The sequence below is a fragment of the Coregonus clupeaformis genome, chromosome 20 (genome assembly GCF_020615455.1).
Source record: "Coregonus clupeaformis isolate EN_2021a chromosome 20, ASM2061545v1, whole genome shotgun sequence".
Classification (NCBI taxonomy): Eukaryota; Metazoa; Chordata; class Actinopteri; order Salmoniformes; family Salmonidae; genus Coregonus; species Coregonus clupeaformis.
Window position 1 is genome coordinate 62,306,482 of NC_059211.1, and position 16,290 is coordinate 62,322,771.

At 43.6% G+C, this 16,290-nt stretch overlaps 2 protein-coding genes across 2 annotated transcripts in view; both read left to right on the top strand.

Moving 5' to 3' along the window:
* LOC121533054 (zinc finger protein 501-like) overlaps window positions 1-370 on the top strand; it is an 8,569-nt gene extending 8,199 nt beyond the window's left edge. The window contains exon 2 of the mRNA XM_045205682.1: window positions 1-370. This exon is cut by the window's left edge and continues 1,187 nt beyond it. The gene's annotated coding sequence lies outside the window, so the exon portion shown is untranslated.
* Window positions 371-4,518: 4,148 nt separating this feature from the next.
* LOC121534276 (gastrula zinc finger protein XlCGF57.1) lies at window positions 4,519-15,254 on the top strand. The gene is made up of 2 exons (XM_041840887.2): window positions 4,519-5,174; window positions 13,497-15,254. Exons 1-2 carry the CDS (start codon window positions 4,760-4,762, stop codon window positions 14,822-14,824), a joined length of 1,743 nt encoding a protein of 580 aa, XP_041696821.2. The 5' UTR covers window positions 4,519-4,759; the 3' UTR covers window positions 14,825-15,254.
* The last annotated feature ends 1,036 nt before the right edge of the window (window positions 15,255-16,290 follow it).

The window sequence follows — 16,290 nt, forward strand, 5'->3', positions numbered from 1 at the left end:
AGGCGACTGAAAGAACATGAAAGAATCCACACCTGATAGAATGTTATCACTGCTCCCAGTGTGGAAGGATATTTACTCAATTAGGGAAAGACCACAAGGGAACACACAGAGAAGAAGCCTTGCCACTGCTCCCAGGGTGTGGAGAGATTTCAAATCACAATAACCTAAAGTTCACGAGGGCACACAGACTGCTCCCACATTTGTCTTCTATTTTTGTAATGTTTTTTTTTCATGCCACATCAACTCAATTCTACAGAATGTAATAAAACATACAGTTATATGTTTTTATTTTAAAACATGAATTTAATACATAGTATGTTGGTTTAAATGTAGAACGTGTCAGTCTGAATGAAGACAGTCTCCAACTCTGGCTCTGTGTGTTTCATCTTCATGTGTCATTCCTCCAGCACTACAGATAATCAAATGATTTAGCATGTGATGCTTTTTCTCTATTGCTTACATCTGTATCTTACAGAGTGTGGCTTTAAGGGAATAGTCTGTTCACATCTAGTTGTGAAAAAATAAGTGGAGGAGTGTTAATACCTGGGTGTTGTTCAGGGTCAAGACATAGAGGTAGTGGAGGAGTATTAATACCTGGGTGTTGTTCAGGGTCAAGACATAGAGGTAGTGGAGGAGTTTAAATACCTGGGTGATGTTCAGGGTCAAGACATAGAGGTAGTGGAGGAGTATTAATACCTGGGTGATGTTCAGGGTCAAGACATAGAGGTAGTGGAGGAGTATTAATACCTGGGTGTTGTTCAGGGTCAAGACGTAGAGGTAGTGGAGGAGTATTAATACCTGGGTGTTGTTCAGGGACAAGACATAGAGGTAGTGGAGGAGTATTAATACCTGGGTGTTGTTCAGGGTCAAGACATAGAGTTAGTGGAGGAGTATTAATACCTGGGTGTTGTTCAGGGTCAAGACATAGAGGTAGTGGAGGAGTATTAATACCTGGGTGTTGTTCAGGGTCAAGACATAGAGGTAGTGGAGGAGTATTAATACCTGGGTGTTGTTCAGGGTCAAGACATAGAGGTAGTGGAGGAGTGTTAATACCTGGGTGTTGTTCAGGGTCAAGACATAGAGGTAGTGGAGGAGTATTAATACCTGGGTGTTGTTCAGGGTCAAGACATAGAGGTAGTGGAGGAGTATTAATACCTGGGTGTTGTTCAGGGACAAGACATAGAGGTAGTGGAGGAGTATTAATACCTGTGTGTTGTTCATGGTCAAGACATAGAGGTAGTGGAGGAGTATTAATACCTGGGTGTTGTTCAGGGTCAAGACATAGAGGTAGTGGAGGAGTATTAATACCTGGGCGTTGTTCAGGGTCAAGACGTAGAGGTAGTGGAGGAGTATTAATACCTGGGTGTTGTTCAGGGACAAGACATAGAGGTAGTGCTAATAAACTCAGAAAAAAAAGGAACGTCCCTTTTTCAGGACCCTGTCTTTCAAAGATAATTCATTGTAAAGGGTTTAAACATGTTTCCCATGCTTGTTCAATGAACCATAGACTGATAGAATTCATAGAATTATGAACATGCACCTGTGGAACGGTCGTTAAGACACACAGATTACAGACGGTAGGCAATTAAGGTCACAGTTATGAAAACTTAGGACACTAAAGAGGCCTTTCTACTGACTCTGAAAAACACCAAAAGAAAGATGCCCAGGGTCCCTGCTCATCTGCGTGAACGTGCCTTAGGCATGCTGCAAGGAGGCATGAGGACTGCAGATGTGGCCAGGGCAATAAATTGCAATGTCCGTACTGTGTGACGCCTAAGACAGCGCTACAGGGAGACAGGACGGACAGCTGATCGTCCTCGCAGTGGCAGACCACGTGTAATAACACCTGCACAGGATCGGTACAGCCGAACATCACACCTGCGGGACAGGTACAGGATGGCAACAACAACTGCCCAAGTTACACCAGGAACGCACAATCCCTCCATCAGTGCTTAGACTGTTCACAATAGGCTGAGAGAGGCTGGACTGAGGGCTTGTAGGCCTGTTGTAAGGCAGGTCCTCACCAGACATCACTGGCAACAACATCGCCTATGGGCACAAATCCACCAACGTTGGACCAGACAGGACTGGCAAAAAGTGCTCTTCACTGACGAGTCGTGGTTTTGTCTCACCAGGGGTGATCGTCGGATTCACGTATATCGTCGAAGGAATGAGCGTTACACCGAGGCCTGTACTCTGGAGCGGAATCGATTTGGAGGTGGAGGGTCCGTCATGGTCTGGGGCGGTGTGTCACAGCATCATCGGACTGAGCTTGTTGTCATTGCAGGCAATCTCAACGCTGTGCGTTACAGGGAAGACATCGCTCCTCCCTCATGTGGTACCCTTCCTGCAGGCTCATCCTGACATGACCCTCCGGCATGACAATGCCGCCAGCCATACTGCTCGTTCAAACTCTGGCTCTGTGGGTGTATTTCATCTTCATGTGGCCCAGAAGTTAATTGACAGCATGCCAGGGCGGATTGCAGAGGTCTTGAAAAAGAAGGGTCAACACTGCAAATATTGACTCTTTGCATAAACTTAATGTAATTGTCAATAAAAGCCTTTGACACTTATGGAATGCTTGTAATTATACCTCAGTATACCATAGTAACATCTGACAAAAATATCTAAAAACACTGAAGCAGCAAACTTTGTGAAGACCAATACTTGTGTCATTCTCAAAACCTTTGACCACGACTGTATATACAGCTGTTCTGAAAGGCCCCAGAGTCTGCAACACCACTAAGCAAGGGGCACCACCAAGCAAGCGGCATCATGGCAACCAAGGAGCTCTCCAAACAGGTCAGGGACAAAGTTATGGAGAAGTACAGATCAGGGTTGGGTTATAAAAAAATATCTGAAACTTTGAACATCCCACGGAGCACCATTAAATCCATTATTTAAAAATGGAAAGAATATGGCACCACAACAAACCTGCCAAGAGAGGGCCGCCCACCAAAACTCACAGACCAGGCAAGGAGGGCATTAATCAGAGAGGCAACAAAGAGACCAAAGATAACCCTGAAGGAGCTGCAAAGCTCCACAGCGGAGATTGGAGTATCTGTCCATAGGACCACTTTAAGCCGTACACTCCACAGAGCTGGGCTTTACGGAAGAGTGGCAGAAAAAAGCCATTGCTTAAAGAAAAAAATAAGCAAACACGTTTGGTGTTAGCCAAAAGGCATGTGGGAGACTCCCCAAACATATGGAAGAAGGTACTCTGGTCTAAAATTGAGCTTTTTGGCCATCAAGGAAAACGCTATGTCTGGCGCAAACACAACACCTCTCATCACCCCAAGAACACCATCCCCACAGTAAAGCATGGTGGTGGCAGCATCATGCTGTGGGGATGTTTTTCATCAGCAGGGACTGGGAAACTGGTCAGAATTGAAGGAATGATGGATGGCGCTAAATACAGGGAAATTCTTGAGGGAAACCTGTTTCAGTCTTCCAGAGATTTGAGACTGGGACGGGGTGAATAGTTATGCACGCTCAAGTTTTCAGTTTTTTTGTCTTATTTCTTGTTTGTTTCACAAAAAAGTATATTTTGGATCTTCAAAGTGGTAGGCATGTTGTGTAAATCAAATGACACAAACCCCCCAAAAATCCATTTTAATTCCAGGTTGTAAGGCAACAAAATAGGAAAAATGCCAAAGGGGGGGGTGAATACTTACGCAAGCCACTGTACATACCTGACCACATACCTATACTGGAGTCAATTTAACACAATGAACCTTTGGTTTTAAGATGTAAGAACGTTTTCTAAACAACCTCAATTTATTTACATATACATTTATTGGTATCTCTCGACTGGACCCATCTGCCGGCCGGACCTACCTGTCTTGCAGTGGGATCAAGATAATCCATATTTTTGGCATCACAACTATCCTAATCACTATATTTGAGTTTTGAAAAACGTGAGATTGGATGACCAAATCCTTATCCGGAGGATCAAAATCTCATTTTTCAGTTTTGAAAAACCCAATTTTAACATTTAATCCTATCCGTTAGAGGATTACTTTTTAAAATCTGGGCCAGGGCATAACAGGAACAGAACCAAACAATCCTTTATCCCAGTGGCAATAAGGCTGCTGAATGACAATCACTAGTAGGTCCAGCAGGCCTGCTACACTGGACAATGTGGTTGACAATGTACTGATATGTATAATGTATACAGTTTAATCATTATGAATCACCCATGATTGCACTTTTTCTATTCTCAAATGTATTGTCTGCAGTTGTCTTGATGTCCTTTGTATTCTTGATATGTGTTTTATGTACACAGGTCCGCATACAACATTTCACAGTGGGCATAATAAAGTCATTATCTTGTCTTGTGTAGAGGAACGTCTTGGCTGTAAGAGAAAATGTATTTGTTCGTAAAAATAAATACGTGTTGACATTTTTTTCCTGCGTTACCCACTCCAGTCAACAGATGGCGATATAAGTATTTCAGGTGATTCCTCTTGCGTGACGTATAATGTAGTGGACGGGACGCTTCTTCAACAACAACTCGGCTACTGATGCAGCCATTTCGGTAGCTTGCTAGTCAACATAAAACCGAAACTTTGAAGCGCCTTTGTCCATTTTTGTGTATATTAATCTGTGTTTTTAACACAATTCTGCATATCTCATAGTTAACTTGTTAAATTGACTAATTCGTTAAGATTGATGCTGAGCCTAGTACTAGGCTAGTCGCTAATGCTAACTAGCTATCATCCCCGACCTAGGAGTGACGTTTAGTCCGCTATTCCCGACCATGAGCTCACAAAGCTACTCCCCCCTTGCTAAAGAAGAGGAGGTCTGCTGGACGGAGAAAGAAGCTCTGGGGCTGAACATTATCGTGAAAGAAGACAAGGAAGAGAAAGAGCCTTTAGGAGTGAAACACGAAGAGGGGATTGAGGCTGTCACATTGGAAGAGGAGGTAAAAGCTTTCAGAATCAAAGAGGAGGATGTTACAGTAAAAGACGAGAAAGAGCCTTTAGGAGTGAAACACGAAGCGGGGATAGAGGCTGTCACAGTGGAAGAGGAGAAGATCGAACCTTTAAGAATAAAAAAGGAGGAAGAGGAGGCTGTCACATTGAAAGAAGAAGATGAGGATTTTATAGTGAAAGAAGAGAAAGAACCTTTTAGAGTGAAAGAGGAAGAGGAGACTGGAGATCAGATTAACACCAGTGAGTACTATCATAAAAACAGGGGCACAAACTCTGCAGTTGTTGAACTAATGTGTGATTTTTTAGAGGCATTCTACTGACGTTTTACACTTTAATATGTTGTTCAGGGGTGCGTTCAGTACTGGAGAACGGTGTTCAACGTTTAATTAAACGGTGTGATTGGTGGCCCAGAGATTGTATGGGGTGTGCTTTCAAATGGTCACACCCAAATTAAAGCATAATTTTTCCTTTTTCCAACCAAATCTATATTTTTGATAAATGGCCTGTTGTAGAAGGGTCCAGACACTTGTTTTTGCGATTTCACTTGTTTTTTGAGAAACTTACCCCAACCATCGATTAGGGATGGACACGGTTATTTGAATATTCCTTTCATTAAATAACATTACATTCTCTGTGACATTGCTACATACAAGGATACCGTTCGCCTACACACTTTTCACGCCTGTAACTTGTTATTGTCAGTCAATCAAAGCAGCTTTACGGTAAAAGGCTCCATGTGTAGCAAGTTAAGTGGGATATTTCTAATCAATACAAAATGGATTTACAGTTACGGAATTAAAGTTGGCTAAATGAGAAGGAGTAGGCTACAATTATCAACCAACAAGTAGGCTGATGTTTAATCTGAATGGAGTTTAGACAATAACAGGTAATGCAGCAAAATAGCCTAAATTAGCCTTGCTGGCTAGTGTAGCTAGCAAGCTTCTTTACACCGATTTTGATTCTCTCTCTCTCTCTCTCACACCAGCTCCTCACCCATCCTTCTGTGCTGAAACAACAAGCGAGTGTTCCCCATTGAAGTAAAACATAAATAATTTCTTCTTTAAAACACATGTATTTCCACTATCCTGATATCCCCAAAAATCAGAATATTATTTAAATAGTGAAATCATTTCAAATTCCCATCCCTACCATCAATTAATTTCCTCATCCTTGTTGTGCAGTATGGGGGCTCTGAAAAAACATCCCTACCATCAATTAATTTCCTCATCCTTGTTGTGCAGTATGGGGGCTCTGAAAAAACATCCCTACCATCAATTCATTTCCTCATCCTTGTTGTGCAGTATGGGGGCTCTGAAAAAACATCTCTACCATCAATTCATTTCCTCATCCTTGTTATGCAGTAGTTATGGGGGCTCTGAAAAAACATAAACAAAGGCTCCAAAAAACACCCAAATACGTATTTTTACAAACTGAAACGCTCTCAGTATGATGGGATGCAGGTCTTTAGATGTTGTACACATGAACTTTATCCTCAACGTTATATTCCATGTTGTTGTGACTCGAGCAATACCTCTCCGTCCATCCTACAGGTAAAATAAAGGAAACACTTGAGGCGATGAGGGATACAAAGTAAACTATTTATACAAAAGTATGTGGACACCCCTTCAAAGTAGTGGATTCTGCTATTTCAGCCTCACCCGTTGCTGACAGGTGTGTAAAACCGAGCACACTGCCATGCAATTTCCATAGACAAAACATTGGCAGTAGAATGGCCCGTGCTGAAGAGCTCAGTGACTTTCAACGTGGCACTGTCGTAGGATGCCACCTTTCGAAAACATGTCGGTTCGTCACATTTCTGTCCTGCTAGAGTTTCCCCGGTCAACTGTAAGTGCTGTTATTGTGAAGTGGAAACGTCTAGGAGCAACAACGGCTCAGCCGCGGAGTGGTAGGTCACACAACCTCACAGAACAGGGCCGCCGAGTGCTGGAGCACGTAGCGCGTATAAAAATCGACTGTCCTCGGCTGCAACACTCACTACCGAGTTCCAAACTGCCTCTGGAAGCAACGTCAGCACAAGAACTGTTCGTCGGGAGCTTCATGAAATGGGTTTCCATGGCCGAGCAGCCGCACGCAAGCCTAAGATCACCATGTGCAATGCAAAGCATCGGCTGGAGTTTGGCAGGTGCCAGGAGAACGCTACCTGCCCGAATGCATGTTGCCAACTGTACATTTTCGTGCAGGAGGAATAATGGTCTGGGGCTGATTTTCATGGTTCGGGCTAGGCCCCTTAGTTCCAGTGAAGGTAAATCTTAACGTTACAGCATACAATGACATTCTTGACGATTCTGTGCTTCCAACTTTGTGGCAACAGTTTGGGGAAGGCCCTTTCCTGTATTCAGCATGACAATGCCCCTGTGCACAAAACGAGGTCCATACAGAAATGGTTTGTTGAAATCAGTGTGGAAGAACTTGACTGGCCTGCACAGAGCCCTGACCTCAACCCCATTGAACACCTTTGGGATGAATTGGAACTCTGACTGCGAGCCAGTCCTAATCGCCCAACATCAGTGCCCAACCTCACAAATGTTCTTGTGGCTGAATGGAAGCAAGTCCCCCGCAGCAATTTTCCTACATCTAGTGGAAAGCCTTCCCAGAAGAATGGAGGCTGTTATAGCAGTAAAGGGGGGGGGGACCAACTCCATATTAATGGCCATGATTTTGAAATGAGATGTTGGATGAGCAGGTGTCCACATTCTGTTGGTAAGAAACAGCTGCATGGAAGCATTATACATCCTCTCTTGTGGACGTGTAACAATTCAAAACATTTCAAGTGAAATAGAGAGAAGTGGAGTTATTAGAGTTTAATTGAAGACACGTATTTATTTTTTTACAATGATGACATTCTATCTAATCTTTTGATATATTGTTTAGCTTTACTCAGAAGTCCTAGAGACTGACATTATTTGAGTTTGGTTAACGGACTTTCTGAGTTTGGCGTCGATCAGATGTATGGTTCATGAGAAGATATGGCGGAAGTCATAGGTTCATGAGGCAAAGTTGTTATTTATACCAAGGTTCTAGGTTGTACGTCAAACGGGGTGGCGGCTGAACCTTCTACATTGAATGATTCTTACAGTGCCACCTATGGGCATTGAGATATTGCTACAAGTGTGAAAGAATAATAAATAATATTTAGTTGTAGTTTTCTGTTGGTCATGTAGTGGAGCTACTTCCTTTTTGTTCTGTTTCTGCTGAATGGTGGGACTCAAAAGATACCTCAGTTGGTGGGTCACGAAGCAAAAAAGTGTATTTAAGCATTAACTAACACACTCTGTGTAACAGGCATACACTTTGGCTGGATCAGAGTACCCCAAAAGAAGGTTCCTTCGTGTGTAGGTTTGATGGCGCCGGAGAAGATGGCTGCCGTTTTACAGCCCTCTAACCGATTGTACTATTGTGTGTGTTTTTTCGCGTTATTTGTAATTTATTCTGTACATAATGTTTCTGCTAGTGTCTCTTATGACCAAAAAGAGCTTCTGGATATCAGGACAGCGATTACTGACCTCGTATTGGACGAAGATTTTTTCTTCAACGAGTCGGACGCGAAGGATATTCTACATACACCCGACAAGGCCCAAATCCCTGTCATTCGCATGAGAAAGAGATGGAGATATCGTGGACGTAGGTCAGGATGCCTTGTAAGGATCCGACGGCGAGCGAGTAAACTGCCTCTTCCATCAATCCTATTAGCCAATGTTCAATCATTTGAGAACAAATTGGATGACCTAAGACTAAGGTTATCCTACCAACGGGACATTAAAAACTGTAATGTTTCACTGAGTCGTGGCTGAACGTCGACATGGATAACATACAGCTAGCGGGCTATACGCTACATCGCCAGGATAGAACGGCTGACTCCGGTAAGACGAGGGGTGCCGGTCTGTGTATATTTGTAAACAACAGCTGGTGCATAAAATCTAATACTAAGGAAGTCTCGAGGTTTTGCTCGCCTGAGGTAGAGTATCTTATGATAAGCTGTAGACCACACTATTTACCAAGAGAGTTTTCATCTATATTTTTTGTGGCTGTCTATCTACCCCCACAAACCGATGCTGGCACTAAGATTGCACTCAATGAGCTGTATAAGGCCATAAGCAGACAGGAAAACGCTCATCCAGAGGCAGTGCTCCTAGTGGCCGGGGACTTTAATGCAGGGAAACTTAAATCCGTTCTGCCTAATTTCTATCAGCATGTTAAATGTGCAACCAGAGGGAAAAAAACTCTAGACAACCTTTACTCCACACACAGAGACGCATACAAAGCTCTCCCTCACCCTCCATTTGGCAAATCTGACCATAACTCTATCCTCCTGATTCCTGCTTATAAGCAAAAACTAAAGCAGGAAGCACCAGTGACTCGGTTAATAAAAAAGTGGTCAGATGACGCAGATGCTAAGCTACAGGACTGTTTTGCTAGCACAGACTGGAATATGTTCTGGGATTCTTCAGATAGCATTGAGGAGAACACCACATCAGTCACCGGCTTCATCAATAAGTGCATCGATGACGTCGTCCCCACAGTGACCGTACTTACGTACCCCAACCAGAAGCCATGGATTACAGGCAACATCCGCACTGAGCTAAAGGGTAGAGCTGCCGCTTTCAAGGAGCGGGACTCTAACCCGGAAGCTTATAAGAAATCCCGCTATGCCCTCCGACGAACCATCAAACAGGCAAAGAGTCAATACAGGACTAAGATTGAATCGTACTACACCGGCTCTGACGCTCGTCGGATGTGGCAGGGGTTGAAAACTATTACAGACTACAAAGGGAAGCACAGCCGCGAACTGCCCAGTGAAACAAGCCTACCAGACGAGCTAAATCACTTCTGTGCTCGCTTCGATGCAAGCAACACTGAAGCATGCATGAGAGCATCAGCTGTTCCGGATGACTATGTGATCACACTCTCCGTAGCCGATGTGAGTAAGACTTTTAAGCAGGTCAACATTCACAAGGCCGCAGGGCCAGACGGGTTACCAGGACGTGTACTCCGAGCATGTGCTGACTAACTGGCAAGTGTCTTCACTGACATTTTCAACATGTCCCTGACTGAGTCTGTAATACCAACATGTTTCAAGCAGACCACCATAGTCCCTGTGCCCAAGGACTCTAAGATAACCTGCCTAAATGACAACCGACCTGTAGCACTCACGTCTGTAGCCATGAAGTGCTTTGAAAGGCTGGTCATGGCTCACATCAACACCATTATCCCAGAAACCCTAGACCCACTCCAATTTGCATACCGTCCCAACAGATCCACAGATGATGCCATCTTTATTGCACTCCACACTGCCCTTTCCCACCTGGACAAGAGGAACACCTACGTGAGAATGCTATTCATTGACTACAGCTCAGCGTTCAACACCATAGTGCCCTCAAAGCTCATCACTAAGCTAAGGATCCTGGGACTAAACACCTCCCTCTGCAACTGGATCCTGGACTTCCTGACGGGCCGCCCCCAGGTGGTAAGGGTAGGTAACAACACATCTGCCATGCTGATCCTCAACACGGGGGCCCCTCAGGGGTGCGTGCTCAGTCCCCTCCTGTACTCCCTGTTCACCCATGACTGCATGGCCAGGCACGACTCCAACACCATCATTAAGTTTGCCGACGACACAACAGTGGTAGGACTGATCACCGACAACGATGAGACAGCCTATAGGGAGGAGGTCAGAGACCTGGCCGTGTGGTGCCAGGATAACAACCTCTCCCTCAACGTGATCAAGACAAAGGAGATGATTGTGGACTACAGGAAAAGAAAGAGGACTGAGCACGCCCCCATTCTCATCGACGGGTCTGTAGTGGAACAGGTTGAGAGCTTCAAGTTCCTTGGTGTCCACATCACCAACGAACTATCATGGTCCAAACACACCAAGACAGTCGTGAAGAGGGCACGACAAAACCTATTCCCCCTCAGGAGACTGAAAAGATTTTGCATGGGTCCTCAGATCCTCAAAACGTTCTACAGCTGCACCATCGAGAGCATCCTGACTGGTTGCATCACCGCCTGATATGGCTGCTAAATGACGGAATCGTCTAGAATGTAATTGTATGCTGTAGCGTTTATATTTGCTTTCACCGGAACTAAGGGGCCTAGCCCGAACCATGAAAAACAGCCCCAGGCCATTATTCCTCCTCCACCAAACTTTACAGTTGGCACTATGCATTCGGGCAGGTAGCGTTCTCCTGGCACCTGCCAAACCCAGATTCGTCCGTCGGACTGCCAGATGGTGAAGCGTGATTCATCACTCCATAGAGCGAGTTTCCATTGCTCCAGAGTCCAATGGCGGCAAGCTTTACACCACTCCAGCATTGCGCATGGTGATCTTAGGCTTGTGTGCGGCTGCTAGGCCATGGAAACCCATTTCATGAAGCTCCTGGCGAACTGTTCTTGTGCTGACGTTGCTTCCAGAGACAGTTTAGAGCCTTCCTCTGACACCGCCTGGTATAGAGGTCCTGGATGGCAGGAAGCTTGGCCCCAGTGATGTACTGGGCTGTACGCACTACCCTCTGTAGTGCCTTGTGGTCGGAGGCCGAGCAGTTGCCATATCATTGACTCTATACCGGTACCCCCCTGTATTTAGCCTCCCTACTGCTATTTTATTTTACTGCCTCTCTTTAGCTATTTGCTTTTATTTTTTTATTTTTCTTAATTAACACTTTATTTTACATTTTTCTTTAAAAAACTGCATTGTTGGTTAAGGGCTTGTAAGTAAGCATTTCACTGTAATGTCTACACCTGTTGTATTCGGCGCATGTGGCAAATAACATTTGATTTGATTTGATTATAATCTTAATCTACTGGTAAAGTTGCAAGACAGGTAAAGTTACAAGGTAAGGAAAAATGCTGCATCTTTTTGACTATTTGGATTCAGTCGCTCACTCACCGTAAAGCCCATGAATCCCACAAGTTCGCTGGTGAGCTCGCATGCAAAATTGACATATATGACTCCTAAAATCCCCCAGGTGGGTCATTCCATCAAACCTCATATATTCTGACTCCTAAAACCCCCCAGGTGGACCATTCCATCAAACCTCATATATTCTGACTCCTAAAATCCCCCAGGTGGGCCATTCCATCAAACCTCATATATTCTGACTCCTAAAATCCCCCAGGTGGGCCATTCCATCAAACCTCATTGTACATATTTGTTAATATGATCCTCTTGACTTACCAAAGAAGATTGAGGTCAGAGAAGAGTTGATATGTTTTTCAATCAAATTAAACTTGATTTTCCAAAATAAATTTTTGTAGGTGAAAATGGATGTAGGTGCTCCCACTTGCCTCGGAATTGATGCACCTGTCAATATATGTTTCGATAAAGAAATGATTGTTTATATGTTTAGATATAGATTGGGGTCTGAAATTATTGACACTTGATAAAGATGAGCAAAAAAGACTGTAAAATAAATAACACAAATACTGAGATATATTTGTCTGCTAAGAAAATTGGGATATTATATTATTTTATACTAATATATTTGCTCAGAGAAAGATTTTGTTTAAAAAGTAATATCATTTTTTATCAAAAAAGATAGATTAATTATAAATGATTGAAACCCATGTTTTCAGTACCTTTCAATACCTCACCTTACGAGGAAAACAGCGGGGGGGTAGGGTTTCCCGCTGTTCTGACAGAAGGGTAAGCTTGTTCCACCATTAGGGTGCCAGGACAGAGAAGAGCTTTGACTGGGCTGAGCGGGAGCTGCCCTCCTGTAGGGTTGGGAGGGCCAAGAGACCAGAGGTGGCAGAACAGGGTGCTTGGGTTGGGTTGTTAAGAACGCTATTCTGATGATAATCCCCTATTGGAATTTGGCCTCCAGGAACCCTCTCTAAGGCCAGAGGTCACCATAAAGCAGGTCTTAGTGATTGGTCAATCGGCCATGGGTGTCCAGAAGTGATTCAAACGTATAGTCTATTCAACCCCCAAGGCAGCCTTGATTTAATGTTTTGACCCAGGGCAGGGAAGGATGAAACAATGAACAGTGAAGGCCAGAGTATTTAGGTCTGCCCTCTCCTCAGGAGGGTGGCACATTGTTACAAACCTCGCAGAAGAGTCATTTCAGTCTCTCTGCGGTCTCCCTGTTCACTCGGGCCTCCCGAGTGGCGCAGCTGTCTAAGGCACTGCATCTCCGTCACTACAGACCCCCTGGTTCGATTCCAGGCTGTATCACAATCCGGCCGTGATTGGGAGTCCCGTAGGGCGGCGCACAATTGGCCCAGCGTCGTCCGGGTTTGGCCGGTGTAGGCCGTCATTGTAAATAAGAATTTGTTCTTAACTGACTTGCCTAGTTAAATATAAAGGTAAAATAAAAATAAACTCTTAAATATAGAAGTTGTTCAGCTGATCTCTGGCATCCAGCATAGCCTGAAGGAAGGGAGGGGAAGTTCCCCTTGCTGCTCCAGAACCAAGCACCAGGGTCTTGAAGATGATGCATTTTTATTGAGGGATCTAGATTAAACCTTGTAGAAAGACAGTTTTATCATGTAGAGGTTTCATTCCGGTCTCACTGTTTAACCAAATACTCTGTTTGTCTTTAGCAGGAGAGAGACCAGACTCTCACCCTGACAGCGGGAAGAGTCCAGACCCAGCGACGACCAAACCAGCAAGATCACACCACTGTTCCCACTGTGGAAAGAGTTTTGGACACTCAGGGTATCTGAAAGTGCATAAAAGAACACACACTGGAGAGAAGGTATATCAATGCTCCCAGTGTGAAAATAAATGTTTCTTATCAGGGGACCTGAAATCACATGAGAAAACACCCTCTGTAGAGAGACCTTTCCAATGCTCTCAGTGTGGAAAGAGATTTATTCAGTCATCGCATCTGAAAGAGCATGAGAGAATACACACAGGAGAACAACCATTCCAATGCTCCCTGTGTGGAAAGAGTTTTACAAATTTAGGGAACTTGAAAACGCATGAGATGACACACACAGGAGAGAAGCCTTTCCACTGCTCCCAGTGTGGAAAAAGTTTTACCCAGTTAGGGAACTTGAAAACGCATGAGATGACACACACAGGAGTGAAGCCTTATCACTGCTCCCAGTGTGGAAAGGATTTTAGACACTCAGGGCATCTAAAAGTACATGAAAGAACACACACTGGAGAGAAGCCATATCATTGCTCCCAGTGTGGAAAGGGTTTTGGACACTCAGGGCATCTAAAAGTGCATGAAAGAACACACACTGGAGAGAAGCCATATCAATGCTCCCAGTGTGGAAAGAGATTTATCAAGTCATTGCACCTGAAAGAGCATAAGAGAAAACACACAGGAGAGAAGCCTTTCCAATGCGCTCAGTGTGGAAAGGGTTTTACCCAGATAGGGCAGCTGAAAGATCATGAAAGAACACATACCGGGGAGAAGCCTCATCACTGTTCCCAGTGTGGAAAGGGTTTTAGGTACTCAGGGCATCTAAAAGTGCATGAAAGAACACACACCGGGGAGAAGCCATATCAATGCTCCCAGTGTGGAAAGGATTTTAGACACTCAGGGCATCTGAAAGATCATGAGAAAATACACACGGGAGAACAACCATTCCAATGCTCCCTGTGTGGAAAGAGTTTTACCCATTTAGGGAACCTGAAAATGCATGAGATGACACACACAGGAGAGAAGCCTTTTCACTGCTCCCAGTGTGTAAAAAGTTTTACCCAGTTAGGGAACTTAAAAACGCATGAGATGACACACACAGGAGAGAAGCCTTTCCACTGCTCCCAGTGTGGAAAAGGTTTTAGAACCTCTGGGAACCTGAAAACGCATGAGATGTCACACACAGGAGAGAAGCCTTTCCAATGCTCCCAATGTGGAAAGAGTTTTACCCAGTTAGCGAGCCTGAAAAGGCATGAAGGAATACACTCAGGATAGAAGACTTTCCAATGTTCTCAGTGTGGAAAGACATTTTCCTGGTCAGAAGACCTGATATCACATGAGAAAAGAGAGAGCCTGTTGTGGTGGCAGAATTGGGGGTGAGGCTGTTGTAACTTCTCAAGGTTTATGCTCTGTTTTGTGATGAACTCCGATGCCTGTTGTCTGTCTGCACCCCTAACACAAGGCCATTGTTGTCTGGAACTATCACCTTCCTCAATATGAGGGACATGCAACTGTCTGCACTTTTGAGTTCTTCCCTGACTGATCAGCGAGATCAGATCTCCCTTACTATTATTATACCTTAAAGCCTCTGCCTTGATCTTTGGGATCGAGTTCTCCACAACACTGTATTTCTGACTTATATGTTTTTACCAAGAGTTTTTTTTGGTTAATGCCACATGAAATCAAATTGTATTAAAAAGCTTACTCAAACAAAAAGGCCTACTTTGTTTGCCGGCCCTTTACTTCTCAAGACAAAAAAAAAATTGGAACATATTTAAATTTATTTTATTTTGATTAATTTAGTCATTGTGTTTCATTTAGTTAATTTGTGTAAAAGTCATCGAGCTAAACGTGTACGAAAATGTGATGACGTTGTTCTGATAACAGTTGTTGACATGAAAAACATTCACTACCTCATGAATGCTCCCATCAGTATTATTCCGTCAGAGAAAACACAGGTGTTGATTGTAAAAAATATTTGATTGGTATATTAGCCGCTGTGTTTTAAACACACTTTTGTCATATCTACTAGTTAACCCATTTAATTTCAGAGGTTGGTTAGTCGGGGTGGATGGATGGGCGTTTTAACTTGACAACTTTAGCATTTTAGCTACTTTGCAACTACTTAGCATGTTAGCTAACCCTATTCCTTTAACCGAACTCCTAACCTTAACCACTAGCTTAGTTAAAGTTAGCCACCTAGCTAACATTAGCATTAGCCACCTAGCTAACGTTAGTCACAACAAATTGGAATTGGTATTGCAAATTCATAACATATTGTAAAAATTGCAATTCGACATATCATATGAAATGGATGATGGACATCCACAAATTAATACATACCATACTAAATGTAACAAATCATACTAACTCCAGGGTTGGATGGCATACCAATCGAGGTATACCAAACCTTTTTTGATATACTAAGAGGACCGTTATTAGCATGTTTTAACCACTCCTATGTAAATGGTAGATTATCTGACACTCAAGAAGAGGGTCTGATCTCATTATTACTGAAACAGGATACAAGTGGAAAATATAAAGATCCAGTCCATTTACAAAATTGGAGGCCCCTTACACTTCAGTGTTGTGATGCAAAAATCCTAGCAAAATGTATAGCGCATAGAATTAAAAAGGTATTGTCGGATATTATTCATTCTAATCAGACAGGTTTTTTACATGGAAGATACATTGGAGATAATATAAGGCAAGTATTGGAAACAATAGAACACTATGGAAAA